Here is a 25,767-nt window from a genome sequence, read left to right on the forward strand (position 1 = left end):
AAACAGTGTTTACAACAAAGTGCTTGCGCGCGTTCATGCAGCCAAGGTTTTTAGTCATGAAATCAATTGAATTTTACGAGTTAATTTTTTTCAATTTTTAAACTTTAAAAATCTATCCAAATTTTTCTAATGATTCAATTTTTACGATATTTTCAGGTTCAATGTGAAATTTTATGCTCTTTCCAATAAACCGGATATAATATTCTAGACAAGCGTTTTTTTTTAAATTCATCCCCCCCATTTTGAAATGTCTATTCAAACGAAAATAATTAATTTTCTCACTTGAAATTTATATATCACAAATTGAAGCTAAAAGATCAATAAATAAAATAAGCTAATTTAAAACAAAAAAGAAAGAACAGTTATTTGCAAATTTACCTGTAATGTCCAAAGTTTAAGACCTTTTCTTTTTTTTAAAAACCATGTTGAATTTTTTTGCTTTGTTTTTTTAAGTGAAACCTTATAATCTTGTTATATTGTCCAGAAAATTTTGTAGAATTACGACAATTTTTTCTATTTCATTCAATGTTTATTTTTTAGATATTAAAAAACAAAAATTCACTCCATAAAAAGAAATAAAATATATTAAATCAAAAATTCGTGTATTTCTTTAAGAGAAAAAAAAAAAAAAATCAAAATTTCATCGAGTGTTTTTTTTTTTTTTAAAGGCAAAAACTGATAAGTAAAATGTGATTATTTTTTATCTATGGTAACACATATTTCTTCACGCACAAGGCTTCACAGCTTACACGTGTTGTGTTTTTACGTTTTATAGCCCTTTTATCCACCCGTATTTCAAAACAGGAAGAAACACAAGAAAACACTGGATTGCTAACACCGGCTAATGATTACATAATGGCGGTCTTTTCAAATGGTTGTTAAAAAAAAAATTTATTTAAAAAATACATGGAATATAAAATATAAATATGGACAAATTCTCATAAATGAAGAATGGAAGTACCCATTGATTAGTATTTTATGTAGGTAAGTGATTTTTTTGGAATTTATATATATTTATCATTTAGATAAAGTTAAAATTCATTGAAATTTGTGAAATCTTTTTTAAAGAAAACCGATTTTAAAAAAATATTGTATATGGATACAATGAGAAGACTACAGCAAAATATCGAAGCAATTGGTCCAGTATTTTTTTTAGATCATCTATTAGTAATAAAGAACAATATTATATATATATATATATATATATATATATATATATATATATATATATATATATATATAGGCACGGCCAAAATGGTAAGTATTTTTTGACGGCGTCTCTCTTTAAAAATCTACCAAAAATCAAGTAATTATCCAATCAATACAAAATTTTCACCGATTATTAAGTGAAGAATGAACTTCATAACGGTGTACTTTCTGTTTCATAATCGATATATATATATATATATATATATGTGTGTGTGTGTATTTTTGCCTACAACTCACATTCTTTATTTGTGGGTACAAATATGCTTGGAATAATCAGCTAAAACTGAACAAAATATATTGTATTGTGGGGAGGGGTGAGGATTGTAGATAAAATAAATAAACAAAACAACAACTGCGCACGTATCAGATTTTAAGTTTGAAAATCCGAATTTTGAATGTCATGTTTTGAATATGTTAATAATTATTATCTTTCGTTATTTTTGCGAAAAACACTACTTTTAAATATTTGTAAAATAAAATAATAATTAAAAGGGAAAGGTAGTTTGCTTGAAGCATTGCTGGTAAATATAAGTATATTAGAAGGCTATAGCAATGTGGGTTACCAGTAACCCACATTGCTATAGCCTTCTAATACACTTATATTTTAAATTAATAATTCTTTTTTTAGTGAGCCCAATATTGCTAATATACTATTAAATAGGAAATGCTTTGAAGAATCGATACAAAAATAAAAAAAAATTGATAGATAACTGCGCATTTTGCTAAAAATACAATAATTTTTTTTTTTTTAATTTCTCGTTCACCTATGGTGACCAAGCCTGATATTAGATACAGGAGCTGTTTTCAACACATACAACACCTAGCATTCCCAAAATGGTCACCCATTTGGTACTGGCCAGCCTCATCGTTGCTTAACTTTTGGAGGTTACAACAAACAAATATATATATATATATATATATATATATATCGCTTATGAAAAATGAATTAAACCCTTCACTTAATTGTCAAAACAAGCGTTAAAAATATATGGCTAAATGAAGTTTATTTAGTCCTTTCAGGGCCTCCATAGTTTATTTTAAACTATCATTAAATTTTTTTTTTTCATTTCACTATGCAAAATCGATACAGATATAAAAAGTTGGAATTTTTGCATATTCTTATAGCAAATCATCCTAAATCTTATTTAGACAAAAAAAAAATACAAACAAAAAACAACTAATAATAATAAAAATATTTAAATGTTTTATCGATCGAAACAAAAATGGCGGTGAATGGTGTGGTTTTGGAAAATTTTAAATTTAAAATTCTATTCTATTGATTAGCCTTCCAACGTCAACTGTTTGGATTTCAATTTTGACATCTTAGCAGCAAGTTTTGTCAGCTAAAAACCAAATTGAAAGTGTGCTACAGGTCCAAATATACTATCTATCAAATTTGAACTCTGTAGACCAAATATTCAGAGAGGAGTTTGCTAGAGACTTTTTGTACACACAAGGTCATTTACATATATACAAGAAGATGTACTCTGTGTTTCCCAGTATTAAACGCAACGTTCAATTCCTTAACAAAAAAAAAAAAACAAACAAAAACGGAAACAAGTACACGCAAGTATTACGTTTTCTTTTAAATAGTTCATTTCTTGTAAGTAAAAAAAAAAAAAATACTCGAACTGAGATCAAAATTTGCCTAGTCCACAAATTCCAAAATTTCATCATGACAAGTTTCAAGAAAAAATACACGATTAAACCCGGTTCTCCAACTTCCAACGTAGACCCCTACTACCATGTCTCCTTCTCCAACATCAGGGGTCTACGTTCTAACCTTCCAGAGGTTGAAACCCAATTACAGGAGACTAAACCAGACCTTTTATTTTTAAGTGAAACTGGCATTGGACAGGCTATTTCCCTAGATGAGTTTGCAATTACAGGATACTCTAACTTAACTTCTAAATCTGACCCCCAAGATCGCCATGGGCATGGAATATGTGCCTATATTAAAGATAGCTTTCCATGTGGGAGGGACATCTCCAGGGAAGATCCTAACTTACCCTATATGTGCTTCCGGGTTGCTTTAGCTCACACTACTGCATTTATATTTACTCTCTATCGCCCCCACAACAGCGGAGTTACTATCTTTCAAAGCATATCTGAGAAAATTGACCAAGTCCTTTCTACTTATCCTTCAGCTAACATTCACGTATGTGGAGACTTCAATGTTCACAACGTCGAATGGTTGACCCACTCAAACAAGACCGATGATGAGGGGAGGTTCTGTCATGATTTCTCCATTGCCTATGACCTCACTCAGATTGTTCAGGAACCTACCCGTGTGCCCGATAATGACGGCCAGTATGCGAGCCTACTAGACCTTTTTCTCACAACTTGCCCTGAACTATGTTCAGTTTCTGTTCTGTCGCCTCTTGGATCTTCCGACCACTCTGTTGTATCAATTAAGATAAAAATGAAATGTAATAAGTCCCCAGACGTACCACTTCATCGTACAGTATATCGATACACTAAGGCTGACTGGGATAGCTTCCGTACATTTATATCTGATCTACCTCTGCATTCCATGTTTAAAAAGGATGTGTCCTCTATAGTATTAGACCTAACTGAATGGTTAATTGTAGGTATTGACCATTTCATACCCTCTAAAAAGTTTCAGCAAAAACCTAACAGCCAGCCTTGGTTCTCTCCAGAATGTGCTGCTGCCATTGCGCACAGAAATCACTTTTTCCACTGCTTCAAACGTAATAGATGTATGGAAACTAAAGCCGTTTTCAGGACTGCCAGCAACCATTGTAAGAAAGTAATAAGGAACGCAAGAGAGTTGTATGCTCAATCTGTTAAGTCCAAAGTAGCTGAGCAGCGGCTTGGTTCCCACCAGTTTTGGCAAATAGCAAACAGAATCCTGAACAGAAGCGTGTGCTCCATCCCAACTATTATCAATGGACCTGAGGTAATCTCGTCAGCATCAGACAAAGCCAAACTCTTTGTCAAGAACTTTGCAGCTAATTCTACCCTTTGCGACCAAGACCGCCAACCCCCAATATTTCCTCCTGTATCAGAAAACACGCTATGTGATATACGTATATCTGTACGTGATGTTGCCAAGCTAATCAAAAACCTTGATTCCAGTAAAGCAACTGGCCCTGATGGTATTCCAATTATAGTACTCAAAAAACTTCAACCTGAACTAGCGCCCATACTTACAAAACTGTTTAAACGTTGTCTTAAGGAGAATAGTTTCCCATCTCCCTGGAAAATCTCATCAGTATGCCCTGTATTTAAGAATTCAGGTGATCGCTCATCCCCCTCTCAGTACAGGCCAATAAGTCTCCTGTGCGTCATGAGTAAGTTGCTAGAATCTGTGTTAAATACAGAAGTAATCAAACATCTCAACAAAAATAACCTTCTTAGTGACACTCAATATGGTTTCCGTTCTGCTAGATCTACAGCAGATGTCCTTACAGTTATATCGCATAGGATTAGCAAATCTCTCGACGGTGGCAATCTTTCTAGGGCAATTGCTCTTGACATATCTAAAGCCTTTGATAGGGTATGGCATAAAGGTTTACTTCATAAGATCGCTAGCTATGGTATAGCTGGAAAAGTCTTCTCAATTATTAAATCATTTCTTTCTGATAGGTTCATAAGAGTAGTAGTTGAGGGGCAAAAATCAGAAGCTCTCAGTATTAATGCCGGTGTCCCTCAGGGATCCATCCTGGGCCCAACTCTTTTCCTGATCTACATTAATGATCTTCCAAATCATATCCTTACATCATTTGTAGACATTTATGCTGACGACACTACCATTTATGGTACCACATCTAAGACAGTAAACGAGCAAGTACTCTCCAATTCTCTCTCCTCTGATCTTGAGCATGTAGTACAATGGGGAAAGGAGTGGCTGGTTACTTTTAATGCATCTAAAACCAAGCTTCTCTCTTTACATCATCAACATTTTAATCCACATTTGTCATCAATTGAAATGAATGGCTCTCGTCTTCAGGAGGCCTCAAGTTTTGACAAGCTTCTGGGCTTGACTATTACTCCTGATCTTAAATGGAACACGTATATCAAATCTGTTGCCAAGGCCGCTGGAAAAATGGTGGGATCTTTCTATCGATCCAGTAGATATCTCACTGCTGATGCTATTCTCTATCTATATAAGAGCCAGGTACGTCCAAGGATGGAATACTGTTGCCACATCTGGGCAGGAGCTGCTAGAAAGGACTTGTCCTGCCTTGATAGAGTTCAAAATAGACTTCGTAGCCTCGTAGGAGATGTCCTTTTCTCCTCCTTACAACCTCTATCTCACAGAAGAGATGTTGCGAGTTTGTCTCTGATGTATCGTTATTTTCATGGAAAGTGTTCAACTGAGCTTCAATCTATGGTCCCCCCTCGCCAAACTTTCACAAGAAACACTCGTCTAGCTGTAAACACTATCAATAATTTCCCCCACTCTTTATCTGTGCCTAAACCTAAACATAGATTCCATGAACAAAGCTTCTTTCTTAGAACTGCACGCCTGTGGAATTGTCTTCCGTTTTCCTGCTTTCCAGCTGACTACAATATGGTTGTGTTCAAGTCTAAGGTAAATAAGTTCTTGATGAGCCGTTCCATATAAGTTATTAAATTTACCAAATTTTCATTACTAATGATTACTATATTGACCAACTTCTACTGTACACTCTTTAACCCTTATCCTTGAGTGGCCTCTGGGCCTTGATAATGTGGTGATGCCTTTGTAAAAAAAAAAAAAAAAAAAAAAAAAAAAAAAAAAAAAAAAACCTAAAGACAGTGAGTCAAGTTTGATAACCATTAGACCAGCTTGCCAAGATCTTTAAAAATCCGGTCGCCCCAAGTATCAATTTTTCAATCTTGACACCTTGTCAGACCTTTTTTCTGGATGAAAACCGATTAAACTGTTTTCCACATTTCAAGTCTGTAGATCAAAAATTTGTTGAGTATATAGGTTGAGAAGTGCCCTTACACATGCATTCTCACGTTTATAGATATACTAGCAGGCTGCCCGGTGTTGCCTGGTCGTAAAATCAGCATGAATATTATATTTTGATTCGCACATAAACTGAGACATGTGCATGCAAGTATTACGTTTTTTTCTAAATAGTTCAATTCTTGTTAGTAAAAAAAAAAAATAATCGAGCTGAGATCGGAACCAAAACCTAAAGACAGTGAGTCAAGTACGATAATCATTAAGCTGGCTTGACACGATCTTTAAAAGTGTTTTCAAACCCACTTATTTTTAACATAATGAATATGTCATGTGAACCATTCATACATGCGCATTCGTGGAACTGTTAGTAAGCAGATAAAAATCCAACAACCCCCACCCCCATGGACTAATTTGATAAAAATCCAACAACCCCCACCCCCATGGACTAATTTGATAAAAATCCAACAACCCCCACCCCCATGGACTAATTTGATAAAAATCCAACAACCCCCACCCCCATGGACTAATTTGATAAAAATCCAACAACCCCCACCCCCATGGACTAATTTGATAAAAATCCAACAACCCCCACCCCCATGGACTGTATAATGTATATTTCCATGTTTTCATCTTAAATTCTAAGCAATGCATAAATATAATTCAAGTTCAAGTTAAATGAAACCGATCTTCTAATGGGAAGCCATAAAAATGAATAAGTAATTAACACTTCTTTTTCAGAGAATATGCAAATTAGTTAACCATCATGCAGTCGCTCACATATCCATGACTAAGTATGTAAAAGTTTGTTTTAATAATTTTTAAATAGTAAAACTCGGCTTATAGTAGCAATGTTAGAGCAAGAAAAAGCTCAACTTTACAGGTATGAGATTTTCAGTCTTTTAATGTTGGAGGCATAATGTACAGTTTTCGTATTATTAACCAGAAGTTTTGTAAATTATGAATACAAGAACCCAAGTTTGCTCAGCTGGGCAAACTTGGGTCCTTGTACCGGAAAAATATCCAGTAAATAAAACGTTGTTTAGTAAATCGTAATTTTTTTTGCATTTCCATACACCAAACATGGATATAAATATCACTAAAACATCCGCTGGGTCATAAGCTTCATTTTGGTACCTTACTTGCCTGGGTGGGTTGCCTGTAGGCTGAGATAAACCGCGTCACACACACACACACACACACACACACACACACAGACAGACAGACAGACAGTAGGAAAATTTATAATAAGATACAGAGCCGTTTCTTCATATGCTGGTAGATTGAACTTGAGTCAAGAAGATGCAAAGTGAGTCTTCAAGAAAACGTAGTAGTAGTATAACCAATGTAATGTTTGCTTTTAATATTGTTGGAACTGATATATTATGTTCATTCTATTAAATTTTTAACTTGAGAGGTGTTACTGTTAATCATAAGGCCAAATGTTTTTAATTTTTATAGCTATAGAACTTTTTGTCTAATTTAAAAATATGATGCAACTCGTTACAGTAGAATCTCTATTTCTATTTCTACAATTATATAAAAGGAGTTTTGTGTGTGTGTGTGTGTGTGTGTGTATGTGTGTGTGTGTTCATTTTTTATAGACTCCACAATGGGCGGGTTGATTTTTATGAAATTTTACATAAATGTACATTGTGTCTGGCAGTGTTCTTAAATAGGTTTTGCATTGGAATGTCTTCGATAAATATCTATAATCAAAATAATCCGATGGAAAAAGGAACAGGCGATTTTGACCAAAGTTAACACCTTACACAAGTGCATTTGAGAAGTTTTATTACTACACAAGTGGAAAGGTCCGGCATATAAAATCAGCAGTAGATTCTTTGATATGACAGGGGCACGTTTCTGTTTAGAGCACAATTGAAGTTTGATACTTTACGTTTGTATTTTAAACTTCAATTCAAACCATTGTATATAAAATGTATATAAAATTTTATAAAATCAACAGTAGCTTCTCTACAGTGCAATGTGGACTACAATGTATTGTGAACCAAGTCACTGCGAGAGGCATGTGAGCTTCCTCATGGTGCACCACGATGGGTCCTCAAATAGAGCAGGCAATCAATTGATTTGATTGAAAAATGGGCGATTTCACTGATTTTGATGACAATAAAAATATGGAAGTGAAAAATTTGTTGATCATCATTCAATCCCAGGTAAAATCAGGTCACCTTGCTAGTATGGTAATATAGTCAGAATTGTTTAAATAGTTGTTAGTTTTATCTAGATTTCTAATAGTTAATTTGATTTGTTCATCTACCAAGTAATTTGGGGAATTGTCAAGACTCGTTTAATGTTGTTTTTTTTTTCAATTTATTGATGAATATTTTTATGGTTGAGGAGATCAATATAACCCAGTTCATTAGATTTTTTTAGACTTGCGGTTTTACAGCAACTTGAACATTCACTTCTTTAGGTCAACATGCAATAATGAATGCTTTTTTTATATTGTTGTTGGAGTCAATAAGTGCGTTTAGAAATCAACAATTTGTTATTAATGTTTAATTCATAGATGACTGTGAGACACAGAGATTGTTTAAAAGATGTTTTGTAGTTTTTTTAAAATTTCATTATTGTTTTCTGCTAGAATAATGATATCTTCTATATAGCTGACAATGATAGAAGGTTTAGTGATTGGATTAAATATTCTGTTTTCAAAATTAGACATGGAAATTGCTGAAGGTTGGTCAAAGTATGGAACCCATGGTAATGCCATCAATTTGTGTGTAAATGTTTCCCTCGTAGCAAGGGCAAACTAAGAGCATTTTAGGCTTTCGGACAGAAAATACAATATGCCCTCTTTCCCCATTTTTTATAGTTCAGTGTCACACATAGAGGCTGTGCAGCAGATGAACTGCGCATATTGGCATAACTACATACAGGCTTTAGCTTAATATATATTTGTTTGTTGTCATCAACATACAGTACTGTTTCGTTGTATTACAACTCATCAGTGCCGCAAGACTAGCACCTCTCCCAAGCTGAAGATTGAACCTAGACCCATCGTGTTGACAGTCGGCAGTTCTACCTATCGACCCACAGGAGTGGTGCCTGCAAATAACCTCAACAAATATCTATTTTTTAAACAAACATTCGTCTACCATTTTATATATGTGTGTGTGTGTATATATATATATATATATATATATATATATATATATATATATATATATATATATATATATAGGCATCCACATACAGTACTGTTTTGCTGTTTCACGGCTCATCATTGCGGCTAGACAAGCAGCTACCTCAAGCCAGGATTGAAACCCGATCGCCCAAACGATAGTCGGAGCTTCTAACCATTGCAATATATAGCTGCTGCTATGCGGGCAGTGAATTAACAATATTTTGACATTGTCCAAATACCTAAGTTCAATATATATATATATATATGTGTGTGTGTGTGCATAAAGAGATTTGAAAACTTCAAGTTCCTGAACACATGATGTTAGTAACAACAATATGTAACGGTAAACAAAATTTCCATTTAATTACAACAAATTTACATGTAAACAATGAACTAAATTATAAAATTTATACTAATAAATATAACAAACAAATATCGAAATAAGTTAACATACAATTTAAAAATAATTTAATTGTATATAAAAATACTATTGCATACAATATTGTATATAATAATACTATTGTATACAATGTTGCATATAATAATACTATTGTATACAATGTTGTATATAATAATACTATTGTATAAAATGTTACTATTGTATACACTATTGCATATAATAATACTATTGTATACAATGTTACATATAATAATACTATTGTATACAATATTGCATATAATAATACTATTGTATACAATATTGCATATAATAATACTATTGTATACAATGTTACATATAATAATACTATTGTATACAATATTGCATATAATAATACTATTGTATACAATATTGCATATAATAATACTATTGTATACAATATTGCATATAATAATACTATTGTATACAATATTGTATATAATAATACTATTGTATACTATACTGTATATAATAATACTATTGTATACAATGTTACATATAATAATACTATTGTATACAATGTTACATATAATAATACTATTGTATACAATATTGCATATAATAATACTATTGTATACACTATTGCATATAATAATACTATTGTATACAATGTTACATATAATAATACTATTGTATACAATATTGCATATAATAATACTATTGTATACAATATTGCATATAATAATACTATTGTATACAATGTTACATATAATAATACTATTGTATACAATATTGCATATAATAATACTATTGTATACAATATTGCATATAATAATACTATTGTATACAATATTGCATATAATAATTCTATTGTATACAATGTTGTATATAATAATACTATTGTATACAATGTTACATATAATAATACTATTGTATACAATATTGCATATAATAATACTATTGTATACAATATTGCATATAATAATACTATTGTATACAATGTTACATATAATACTATTGTATACAATATTGCATATAATAATACTATTGTATACAATATTGCATATAATAATACTATTGTATACAATGTTACATATAATAATACTATTGTATACTATATTGCATGTAATAATACTATTGTATACAATATTGCATATAATAATACTATTGTATACAATGTTACATATAATAATACTATTGTATACACTATTGCATATAATAATACTATTGTATACAATATTGCATATAATAATACTATTGTATACTATATTGCATATAATAATACTATTGTATACAATATTGCATATAATAATACTATATTATACAATGTTGTATATAATAATACTATTGTATACAATATTGCATATTATAATACTATTGTATACAATATTGTATATAATAATAGTATTGTATACAATATTGCATATAATAATACTATTGTATACAATGTTACATATAATAATACTATTGTATACAATATTGCATATAATAATACTATTGTATACAATATTGCATATAATAATACTATTGTATACAATATTGCATATAATAATACTATTGTATACAATGTTACATATAATAATACTATTGTATACACTATTGCATATAATAATACTATTGTATACAATATTGCATATAATAATACTATTGTATACAATATTGCATATAATAATACTATTGTATACAATGTTACATATAATACTATTGTATACAATATTGCATATAATAATACTATTGTATACAATGTTACATATAATAATACTATTGTATACAATATTGCATATAGTAATACTATTGTATACTATATTGCATATAATAATACTATTGTATACAATATTGCATATAATAATACTATTGTATACAATATTGCATATAATAATACTATTGCATACAATGTTGTATATAATAATACTATTGTATACAATGTTACATATAATAATACTATTGTATACAATATTGCATATAATAATACTATTGTATACTATACTGTATATAATAATACTATTGTATACAATATTGCATATAATAATACTATTGTATGCAATATTGCATATAATAATACTATATTATACAATGTTGTATATAATAATACTATTGTATACAATATTGCATATAATAATACTATTGTATACAATATTGCATATAATAATACTATTGTATACAATATTGCATATAATAATACTATTGTATACAATATTGCATATAATAATACTATTGTATACAATGTTGTATATAATAGTACTATTGTATACAATGTTACATATAATAATACTATTGTATACAATATTGCATATAATAATACTATTGTATACAATATTGCATATAATAATACTATTGTATACAATATTGTATATAATAATAGTATTGTATACAATATTGCATATAATAATACTATTGTATACAATATTGTATATAATAATAGTGTTGTATACAATATTGCATATAATAATACTATTATAGACTATACTGTATATAATAATACTATTGTATACTATACTGTATATAATAATACTATTGTATACAATATTGTATATAATAATACTATTGTATACAATATTACATATAATAATAATATTGTATACAATATTGCATATAATAATACTATTGTATACAATATTGCATATAATAATACTATTGTATACAATATTGCATATAATAATACTATTGTATACAATATTGTATATAATAATAGTATTGTATACAATATTGCATATAATAATACTATTGTATACAATGTTACATATAATAATACTATTGTATACACTATTGCATATAATAATACTATTGTATACAATATTGCATATAATAATACTATTGTATACAATGATGCATATAATAATACTATTGTATACAATTTTACATATAATAATACTATTGTATACAATATTGCATATAATAATACTATTGTATACAATATTGCATATAATAATACTATTGTATACAATGTTACATATAATAATACTATTGTATACAATATTGCATATAATAATACTATTGTTTACAATATTGCATATAATTATACTATTGTATACAATATTGCATATAATTATACTATTGTATACAATATTGCATGTAATAATACTATTGTATACAATGTTACATATAATAATACTATTGTATACAATATTGCATATAATAATACTATTGTATACAATATTGTATATAATAATACTATTGTATACAATATTGTATATAATAATACTATTGTATACAATATTGCATATAATAATACTATTCTATACAATGTTGCATATAATAATACTATTGTATACAATATTGTATATAATAATACTATTGTATACAATGTTGTATATAATAATACTATTGTATACAATATTGTATATAATAATACTATTGTATACAATATTGTATATAATAATACTATTGTATACAATGTTGTATATAATAATACTATTGTATACAATGTTGTATATAATAATACTATTGTATACAATATTGTATATAATAATACTATTGTATACAATATTGTATATAATAATACTATTGTATACAATATTGCATATAATAATACTATTGTATACAATATTGTATATAATAATACTATTGTATACAATATTGCATATAATAATACTATTGTATACAATATTGCATATAATAATACTATTGTATACAATATTGTATATAATAATACTATTGTATACAATGTTGTATATAATAATACTATTCTATACAATGTTGCATATAATAATACTATTGTATACAATATTGTATATAATAATACTATTGTATACAATATTGCATGTAATAATACTATTGTATACAATGTTACATATAATAATACTATTGTATACAATATTGCATATAATAATACTATTGTATACAATATTGTATATAATAATACTATTGTATACAATATTGTATATAATAATACTATTGTATACAATATTGCATATAATAATACTATTCTATACAATGTTGCATATAATAATACTATTGTATACAATATTGTATATAATAATACTATTGTATACAATGTTGTATATAATAATACTATTGTATACAATATTGTATATAATAATACTATTGTATACAATATTGTATATAATAATACTATTGTATACAATGTTGTATATAATAATACTATTGTATACAATGTTGTATATAATAATACTATTGTATACAATATTGTATATAATAATACTATTGTATACAATATTGTATATAATAATACTATTGTATACAATATTGCATATAATAATACTATTGTATACAATATTGTATATAATAATACTATTGTATACAATATTGCATATAATAATACTATTGTATACAATATTGCATGTAATAATACTATTGTATACAATGTTACATATAATAATACTATTGTATACAATATTGCATATAATAATACTATTGTATACAATATTGTATATAATAATACTATTGTATACAATATTGTATATAATAATACTATTGTATACAATATTGCATATAATAATACTATTCTATACAATGTTGCATATAATAATACTATTGTATACAATATTGTATATAATAATACTATTGTATACAATGTTGTATATAATAATACTATTGTATACAATATTGTATATAATAATACTATTGTATACAATATTGTATATAATAATACTATTGTATACAATGTTGTATATAATAATACTATTGTATACAATGTTGTATATAATAATACTATTGTATACAATATTGTATATAATAATACTATTGTATACAATATTGTATATAATAATACTATTGTATACAATATTGTATATAATAATACTATTGTATACAATATTGCATATAATAATACTATTGTATACAATATTGCATATAATAATACTATTGTATACAATATTGTATATAATAATACTATTGTATACAATGTTGTATATAATAATACTATTGTATACAATGTTGTATATAATAATACTATTGTATACAATATTGTATATAATAATACTATTGTATACAATACTGTATATAATAATACTATTGTGTACAATATTGTATATAATAATACTATTGTGTACAATATTGTATATAATAATACTATTGTGTACAATATTGTATATAATAATACTATTGTATACTATATTGTATATTATAATACTATTGTATACAATATTGTATATAATAATACTATTGTGTACAATATTGTATATAATAATACTATTGTATACAATGTCGTGTATAATAATACTATTGTATACTATATTGGGTAATTGTGAATGAAGAGAGAGCCTAACTTTCAAACACACTAGCAGTTGGCACCCACGTTTTTCAATTGAGGTATCGAAGCACAGAATCAGTACAATTTTCAGTCATGTTTTATGTTTATTTATTTTTTCACAACCTTATAATAAAAATATATGAAATATGTAAACTTTTTTTATCAAATATTTTTTATTTTTATCGAATATCTTTTCCAATAACTATGTTTATTTAAGTTAATATGTTACATATTTTGTCAAAATATTTAGATATGTTAAAATATATTTATTTACAGAAACATGAAAAAAACTATGTGTCACATTTTTTACAGTTTTAACAATTTCTAAAAGGCGAATGTGCAACAGAAAATTGTTTAACAGTTTTGAAATGTGAATATTTCACATATGTTAAGAAAACATTAAATTCAAACAAAAAAATAAGTGTGAATCTAGTACCTATTTACAATGTATCCCCACGGGACAGAGTAAGACACCAGCATCATTTTTTAACATGGAGAATCTAGTAGATGATATTGCCGAAACAGTTATTTTTAAATCGGTGACGCAAAAAAAAAACAAAAAAAAACTAACTATATTTGAAATAAAAAGTCAATATGTTTAAAAAAATACATTAGCAAAAAATTTTATAAATTTATAAAAATATATAAGACGTAAAATTTTTTTATCAATTAATTTAAAAAATTTTTTTAATCATTAATCTTTTCAAATATCTATGTTTAATTAAGTTATATATATATATATATATATATATATATATATATATATATATATATATATATAGTAATCCACATACAGTACTGTTTCGCTGTTTCACAGCTCATCAGTGCGGCGAGACAGGCGACTACCTCATATATATATAAAGATATGCCCTAAAAAAAATAAAAAGAATAATTGATAAACAATTGTACATATTTTCATATATTTTTATTATAAGGGGGCGCAAAGGTAAACATAAAATATATTTGAAAATTGTATCCATTTTGTGCTTCCAGACCTCAATTGAGAGACACGGGTACCAACTTCCTGTGTGTTTGAAAGTTAGTGTCTCTTTTTATGAACCATTACCTATATTGTATATAATAATACCATTGTATACAATAATACTAGTGTAAATAATAATGCTATTGTATACAATGTTGTATATAATAATACTATTGTATATAATATTGTATATAATAATACTATTGTATATAATATTGTATATAATAATACTATTGTATATAATATTGTATAAAATAATACTGTTGCATTCAATATTGTATATAATAATGCTATTTTATACAATATTGTATATAATAATACTATTGCATTCAATATTGTATGTAATAATGCTTTTGTATACAATATTGTATATAATAATACTATTGTATATAATATTGTATATAATAATACTATTGCATTCAATATTGTATATAATAATACTATTGTATATAATAATACTATTGTATACAATATTGTATATAATAATACTATTGTATACAATATTGTATATAATAATACTATTGTATACAATATTGTATATAATAATACTATTGTATACAATGTTGTATATAATAATACTATTGCATTCAATATTGTATATAATAATACTATTGCATTCAATATTGTATATAATAATACTATTGTATACAATATTGTATATAATAATACTATTGCATTCAATATTGTCCATATATCTAGAAAAGTGAACGTGTCTGTGTATCTGTCTGTCTGTGTGTCTACATTTCCCTACGTAATAACTTTGTCAATTTTAAGTCTACAGACTCGAAATTTGATATACAGGATACTGAGATTTGGGAAAATCTATGTGATCCGTTTTCGGCCAAAAATTTGGCTGTTAAGGGGTCAAAGTTCAATGATTTTACTTTTGAGAACTCTACCAAACTCCTCCGACAATTTTGGGTCTAAACACTTGAAATTTTAGGTATAGGTTCTTTGGACATAGATCTAACTTAATAACTTCATTTGAGCCCGAAACAATCAATTTTTAGGGGTCATAATAGGGGTCAAATTTTTTTTAAATTTGACCTCTGCGGTCTCTACCAAATTACTGAGACAATTTCTGATCTAAACATTTGAAATTTTACATAAAGGGTATTCAGAGATAGTGCACGCTTTTTCATCGGTTTGGGTCGAAAATTTTTACTTACCAATATATAAATGTATGTATGTATGTATGTATGTCTGTTTGCATGTCTACCTAAAACTTTCGAGAGAGGCGACGGATTTTACTAAGATCAGTATCGTTTTAAAGTTCGACCTTTCATATGACCAAATATCGAAAAATTGTCTAAAAACATTAATATCTTCACCTTCAACTAGGCACTTTTCTACAGGGGGAAGGGGTTGCTTTTTTTCCCCAATGTTTTTGAAAGATATCCTCTCCTTTCGATTGTCTAGCCTTAATTTAAAAATAAGTCACTTCAGGTTTGGCGGTGGTTGTAACCACAAAGACGTCAGTTTTTTCCCCCCGTTCTTTTCCTGCTTTGCGGTACGGGTTCAAGCCTGCCTTCCTATACCACTTTTTTATTTTTTTGCTCAACATGCACATCCAAACACCTGTGCGACTCCAGGCTGAAATGTTGGTATTTAATATTTCTATTGTATACAATATTGTATGTAATATTGCTATTGTATACAATATTGTATGTAATATTGCTATTGTATACAATATTGGATATAATAATACTATTTTATATAATAATGCTATTGTATACAATATTGTATGTAATATTGCTATTGTATACAATATTGTATATAATAATACTATTTTATATAATAATGCTATTGTATATAATATTGTATATAATAATGCTATTGTATACAATATTGTATATAATAATGCTATTGTATACAATATTGTATGTAATATTGCTATTGTATACAATATTGTATGTAATATTGCTATTGTATACAATATTGGATATAATAATACTATTTTATATAATAATGCTATTGTATATAATATTGTATATAATAATGCTATTGTATACAATATTGTATATAATAATGCTATTGTATACAATATAGTTTATAATAATGCCATTGTATACAATATTGTATATAATAATACTATTGTATACAATAGTAATATTGCATTCAATATTGTATAAAATAATACTATTGCATTCAATATTGTATATAATAATACTATTGCATACAATACTGTATACAATATTACTTATAATAATGCTATTGTATACAATAATACTATTGCATTCAATAGTGTATATAATAATACTATTGTATACAGTGTTGTATAGAATATTGAATATAATAATGTTATTGTATACAATATTGTGTATAATATTACTATTGTATACAATATTGTGTATAATAGTACTATTGTATACAATATTGTGTATAATATTACTATTGTATACAATATTGTGTTTAACATTACTATTGTATACAATATTGTGTTTAACATTACTATTGTATACAATATTGTGTATAATATTGCTATTGCATTCAATATTGTATATAATAATACTATTGCATTGAATATTATATATAATAATACTATTGCATTCAATATTGTATATAATAATGCTATTGTATACAATATTGTTTATAATAATGCTATTGTATACAATATTATATACAATATTACTATTACATACAATATTGTATATAATAATACTATTGAATACAATATTGTATAAAATAATACTATATACAATATTGTATATAATTATACTATTGTATACAATACTGTATACAATAATGCTATTGTATATAATGTCCTATATAATCTTTTGATTGCAGAAATTCACCTCTGGATGTAGAGGATGGTTGGGATGAAATTTCCAGAACATCTATGAAATTGAGGCATTATTACTGGTATTTGGTTTAAGAAAATTTTCGCTTTTGGCAGGTGTAACCTGTTTTATCAGATTACACCTGCCAAAAGTCAAACTGGTTATTAGGCTTTGAAATCTTAGCTGGTGGCCCATCAAAATCAGTTTCATCTTGCTAGGAGAGATCAAGGGGTTCGGTCGATTGAGTTGTGTTTCTGAATCTGTTGAGGTTTTTTTGTGAGCCAAAGTCAGTTGTATCTTTGACTTGCTCAAAGGATGTAGCTTTCTTAGCAAAAAATGTATAAATTTTATTTGTCGTTCTTTTTATCGTGGATTTTTTTCTTTTTTCTCTTTTGAGCACCACTTTTATGCTTGTAATCAGACATGATTATAGTTTAGCTACCTGCACACGAGACAAATAATTTCTGGTCGATAGAATCTGTTTGGGGACAATTTTACAACAAGCAAGTAAGTAAACTAAAAAAAAAAAAAAAATACAAATGATAGCAAATATTTATCTAGAAATATCAAGTTATTCAATTATTAAATTAAAATAATACCTAATTTCAATGTTTATGAATTTAAATGAAAACTCAAATTTCCATTAATGCAAACATTGAATATAGCTCTATTCATTCACCTTGAAATCCATAAATAATAATTGCAAAATTTGAATGTAAAAAATCGCTGAAATATAGATCTCTTTGAAACTCATAAGGTTATAAATTGACAATATAACTTTTTAGTAAAATAAGTAATATTTAATTCAATTATTCTGCTTTTTTATTTGAAAATTTGAATTATCAAATGTTACCACAAATGAGGTGAGTCAGTGAGTTGTTCTGGAGATATAACATTTTTTTTTTTGTTATTACATTTTCACTCCAAACAAGGCAAATTGCCACTTTGGTGTAGCGGCTACTATCAGGGGCAACAACTACTGGGGTACTATGTAGGGATTTGGGCAGCAAGATGTCGGTTCACGTTACACTTGAACTTCTGCACGTCAGTACTGTTGGGGAAGCAGGGACCTGGAATGGAATTCCAAAGTCTAGCGGTTCTGGGGAAGAAACTATTGGAGTAGAAAGATCTTTTACATCTAGGGATCTCTACAGTGTGGGGGTGGGATTTAGCAGCCTGTTGGGTTTGTCGAGGGTGCTCACGTCGTGGGGGCACAAGTGATTGCAATTCGTCAGAGCATTCACCACTAAAATACTTGTAGAACAGGCAGAGGGATGCAACATTTCGTCGATGGGACAGAGGCTGAAGCTTAGATGCCAGTTCAGGGCCTATCAGGTTTGCGACTCTCTTTTGAACCTTGTCAAGGAGCGAGAGACTAGTAGCAGATGCACCAGCCCAAATGTGACAGCAATACTCCATACATGGTCGAATGGTGGCCTTATAAAAGTACAGGATATTTTCGGGTGTTAGTAGTTGTCTAGCACGGTAGAGAGAGCCCACCTTTCTTGCAGCGGCCCTGGCAATGCCTTCAATGTAATTGTTCCAACTCATGTTTCCTGTGAACGTTAGACCACAAGGAGTTTGAAAGGCATTTGTTTTACAATCTATAGAGTTATGAAGACGTGGTAAAAAAAAATAAAAAAAATATAACAAATAAATATTAGCAAAGGCAAGATAAGTTACTCTTCTACCTATCTGGAAAAGTTTTTAGTGTTTTTACTTTAAAATGTTTAATCGGTTCGAAAAACATGCTATCGAGCGATCAGTACAAACAAGAAAAATGGCGAAGAAAAATATGGTTAGAAACGCATCCAATATATGTTACGATAGCATATATTGGGGGGGGGGTTCTGACAGTATTTTGTATAATTTTTTGTTTAAGTCATTATCAAAACTTTAAATATTTAGGTGTCAGTTTTTGCCACCATTTTTCTTGTTTATACCAATCGCTCGACAGTGTGTGTTTTTTGAACCGATTAAACATTTTAAAGTGAGTAAAAACATTAAAACTTTTCTAGATAGGTAGAAGAGTAACTTCTTTTGCCTGAACATTTATTTATTAAATATTTGAATTTTTGACTACTTTTCATACTTGTGTAAACTGTAAAACAAACCCCATTAATGAATAACATCTTCATCAGTTACTGATTATTGAACAAACATTATTCAACATAGGTAAAAAAAGAACGAAGGTTAAGATAAAACTAATTATAAATTTAATTAAAGTTATTGATGCAGTGGTGATTATGATTTCTTCAGGTTATTGCAAAACTTTCATTTTTCACTTTTGGAAGAAATTGATATATTTGACAAATGAAGTTTTATAAAATTAATAGGGAATGTTTTTGCAGAAGTTTTTTTTGTTTTCTTTTCAGGAAAACTTGCACGTTCTTTTTGAAAACGAAATTTTTATTATAAAAACAACAGATGAATGCTTTATATGAACACTGTAAATAGTTAGGTGAAAGTAGAGAAAAGTTTGATTATTTTTTTTTCAAGTGAATGTACAAATTATTTTTTTTCAACAGATGTTAAGAAAATAAACAGAAAAATACTTCCATCATTAATTATGCAAAAAAATAAATAAAATGTTGATTTAGTGTTTCAGCATTTGAACAATGCTCGGTTGAATCCAGTGATTGCCGGTCAAACCCTAACCATAATTGGAATCGGGGGGCGGGGGTCAAATTCTGTATGAGTACTATTCTTTTTAATTTCGTCTTTTGTTCAATTTTTTGAGTGGGCTATCAGCGACTGCAAACTAACAAATTTAACCAAAATGCAAAAAGTCAACAATTAAATAAGTTTAATAAGTGCTCAGCTTCTAATACAAATCCTAGTTAATCAATCCCCCTTATTGGAAACACTCAAGGGAAGGACGAAACCAAATTATTGCCTGTATGTTTGGGAGAGGTTCTATTTTTTTCTTTTTTTTTTTCAATATTTTAAGCAGATTTGACACTCAGCTACCAGATTTTTATGGGTCGCTCAGTTTCTAATATAATGTAAGTAGATCTAGATGTTTATAACTTACGATAAAATTTGCTGAGTATGCACTGTTTTACGGTTGTTGTAAAAATGGAACGGAAACTTAAATTTTGCTCTGTTTTAATCTTTTTTTTTAATTGTGCCCCCAAACGAATATAATCAAAAGAATAACATTTAACAATTGTACTTTATATATATAAAACACAAAAAAAAAAAAAAAGTTAATAACGAAAGGGAAATAATTCCATTTTTAAACGAAAAAAATCAGTTTGGTATATCTTTTTGTTATTTTTTTACATAAGTCCAACTTACCGTTCAGATTGGAAATGTCGACATTACAACGAATAAACACTCCAATCTACTCATGTTAAGAACAGCTCTCGGAATAGACACCCCCAATCTCCCCATGTTAAGAACGGCTTTCGGAATAGACACCCCTAACCTTGTCAGCATACCCGAATACCTATAAAAGTTGACATGTCGAATGTGAACCGATGAGTTGGACGTAATGTAAAAATGTACCAAATTTAAAAGGGAATGAAATTCAAATTTCTGTTCCATTTTTACAACAACCGTAAAGCAGAGCATTCTATGCAAATTTTACCTAACTTAGTGCATTAATGTTATTTCTTTTTAAGTAAAAAAATATTTAAGTTTGGATATAAATTCCTTAACTCATTTCACCCTAAATAATTTAGGTGACTAAAATAGGAATCTAATTGAATCTTTAATTTCCTGAATAGTATGCGAGAAATTCATTTTTCTTCGAGTTATATCGAATTCATTAATACGGACTTCAGGGGCTTTTTTCGTAAAGTTCCTGTAAATATTTTTTTTATTGTTACAGATTACGATGCTTTATTTATATAAAAAAAGCAAATATAAATTCTTGCGTTTTTTTTTTTACTACTGAAAACCATAACTTTAAAGGTATTTTTTGTTTAAACAAAATAAAACATTTTCACTAAGTATAAAAAAATAATTAGTTCATTATATTCTGCAATCATTATTTGATAAATACTGAAATTGTCATTAAAATTGGTTAATTTCCTGATTTTTGGTGAATTTTTAAGTAAAGGGAGGGGTCAAAATGTTTATACACTTTGAGCGTCGGCATTCATTTTGTCTGTACCTATCATTTTTCGATGAATATTTGATAGGAAAGCGACCACATGTGGTTAATTTAAATTAAATTTCAATCACATGGTTACATTATCAATAATCACGTGATTAAACCTATTGACAATTTACCGATATTGTAAATACATTCTGTTTACATTAAGCTAGACTATGGCCTCTCTAGAGACCAAAAGATGCTTTTAGTGATATCACGTGCAGTGATGCCAAGGGAGATTTAAAAACCCCGCGAGATCAGGGGAAAGAAATCCCCAGAAAATCGCTAGATTTTTTTACTTTTATCGTCTGAAATTTTCAAAAACCGCTAATTCACCCCCCCAACCTCCTCCATATTTTAACTTCCTATCATAAAAATATTATTAATATAGTATATTCAATATATAAAATGTTCCGTGTTTTCTCACTATATGTTTCTGGAATTATATTGAAGCGGTTAGCTCCCCAGAAGGCTTCCATATTTTATCAGCTAGTTTTACCTGTTTTTTCAGAGAGGGTATTTTAAAAAAATTTTTTTTGCAAGAAACGAATCATAAACTCAAACTTTTTATAATAAAAGTTAAATTGAAATATACTGCAAATTAAACATCACAATAATGGTGCACCTAATATTGAATATTGCCGAATAAATTCTCCATAAATATCGGATGAATTAATATTTGCAAAATAAATTTTTAAAAAAATCTGTAAAACATAGGCATCAAATTTATATGTGAATTAATTGATAGTTTTTTTGGATCAAGTAAAGAATTGATACCCTGTAACAGACGACGACAATCTTGCTCGCGAATATTCGTCAAAATTTAATATTTAAAAATATTATTTTAAAAATATATTGTCGCTGAAGTTAATGTTTTAAAGAATAATTAAATAAATATTGAATTGTCTTAAAAACGCACACAGAAAAAAAAACAAAAAAAAAACACGGTACATAAAAATCAATCTTGGTTGCAAAAATCCGAAACAGAAAGACACCCATTCATTTAAATAGCTTTTATTTAAATACGTTTGTTTTGTTACTTACTTAAAAAAAATGTTTTGTAAATATATATTTTTTCTTTTAAATCTTCAAAAGTTTTGTAAATATATTTAAAAAAAAAAATTGCTGGCGAATATTCAAGCATGTTTGCTATTTGAGGTGTTTACAAACGACCAACGCCATGTGCTTGTGTCAATGTCAAGGTTGAATCAACGGTGTCACTTGAAATGTGCGCCGGTCGCCGCCAGGTGTCGTCTTCTGTTACAGGGTATCTATTCTTTACTTGATCCAATTTTTTAACAATTCATAAGAGAAGATTGGGGAGGGGAGGTAAAAATGGGACAAATGTAAAAAGGGGAAAAAAGAACAAGATGAAAATCTTTGAGAATATATAGAAAGGGATAGCATTAGCCACATCCATATTGATAAAGTCGGACCTCTTCCTATGTGCCAGGATTACCAATACCTCCTTACTATGGTTGACCGTTTCTCCAGGTGGCCAGTAGCAGTGCCCATCAAAGATGCCTCAGCAAAAACAGTAGAAAAGACTATCCTTCAAGAGTGGATTGCCATATTTGGTGTGCCTGGCATCATCACCACCGACCGAGGCACACAGTTCCAATCACTACTCTTCCAGGAATTCACTCAGCTACTCGGCATAAAACATATAAAGACGACAGCTTACCAATGGCCTTGTGGAAAGATTCCACTGGACACTAAAACCTTCCCTGACCACGAAACACCCCACCAGCAACTGGGTAGATGAGCTTCCTCTGATTCAACTCCTTTAAGGAAGACATAGGTTGTACTTCAGCAGGAATAGTCTTCGACACGGCACTCTCACTACCCGGCCAATATTTTAAGGACACTATTCCCGATCTCACATCTGCGAGTCCTTTCACTCAGGAACTACGACATAAAATGGCCCAACTAAAGTACACACCATCTAGGCAACCGTCATCTACAGTCCATGTCCCACATCAGCTACAGGACTGTGAGTTCATTTTCATCAGAAATGATGCACTAAAGAGACCTCTGACGCTAACATACCAAGGTCCCTTTAAGGTTTTGAAGCGCTCTGAGAAGCATCTCACCATCGACCGAGGAAATCGAGCAGACACCATTTCCATCGACAGAACCAAGCTAGCCTTTCTGGAAAAAACACCACCAGGGATAGAGATCGTTTCGACCCACCCAGACGCCACACCCATCCCACCAACCACACTGTCACAGTCAGCACATCAAGAGGTACATCCAACTCCAGAAGTGCCCATCCTCTCAACTAGACACACCCGTCGTGGAAGAAAGGTTACCTTCCCAAGCAAATACAAAACGTATATCTATTATTAATTGATAATGATCAATTATCCAGGGAGAGGACCTTGTCACGGTTTCAAAAATCACTGTCTCCATTTTTTTTTTCCTTCTTTCTTTCTTCGCCCCCGCTCCTTCTCTTACCGGCCAAACACGAGTGAAATGTTCAGCCAAACATGAGTGCATTCATCAAACACGAGTGAAACGTTCGGCCAAACATGAGTGAAATGCATGAACATATATCAACAAAACAGACGATTTAATTTTTAGACGAAATTAATTTAGATGGAATCAACAAACTCCCAATCTACTTTTGATTGCATAAATTTTGTTCTAGAATTAATTAGAGTCGTTTGTTTGTTTTCATGGGGACCAACCTCACTAATATTACGCCGGCAAAATGAATACAGCTCTTTTTGGTCAAGTCAGGGCATCTCGCCCAGGGACCAACGACTGACGCTACCAGTCACGTCCGAATCCACTAGCACCGAAGGATTCCAGCAGCAGCAGCAACCATTCTCGAATGCGATTCACTACTGCTTGCCTCCTGAGACCCACCAGCAGCAAACTTCAGTTCCAGTCTCCAGCGCCTCCAGCTCACTCCTGCAGCTTTCCAGCCCTGGGTGCTCCGCAGCTTGCTCCAGCACCTCCAGATCACTCCTGCAGCCTTCCAGTCCTTGGTGTCTCCTGCAGCCTCGCCTGCCACCTTGCTTGCACTTGGCTCCCTACCGGTCGTCCATTC

At 29.1% G+C, this 25,767-nt stretch overlaps 1 protein-coding gene across 3 annotated transcripts in view; it reads left to right on the top strand.

Moving 5' to 3' along the window:
* LOC145258300 (uncharacterized) overlaps positions 1-25,767 on the top strand; it is an 84,899-nt gene that overhangs the window by 26,492 nt on the left and 32,640 nt on the right. Inside the window, exon 2 of one of the 3 annotated variants that reach the window (XM_080116343.1) lies at positions 776-984. The exons of the other annotated variants lie outside the window; for them this stretch is intronic. Within the exon in view, the coding sequence (XP_079972469.1) occupies positions 872-984 (113 nt within the window). The 5' untranslated portion in view covers positions 776-871. The remainder of the gene's footprint in view (positions 1-775; positions 985-25,767) is intronic. 3 annotated transcript variants of the gene reach the window in all.

This window comes from Euprymna scolopes, chromosome 33 (genome assembly GCF_053919585.1).
Source record: "Euprymna scolopes isolate OS-2025 chromosome 33, ASM5391958v1, whole genome shotgun sequence".
Classification (NCBI taxonomy): domain Eukaryota; kingdom Metazoa; phylum Mollusca; class Cephalopoda; order Sepiida; family Sepiolidae; genus Euprymna; species Euprymna scolopes.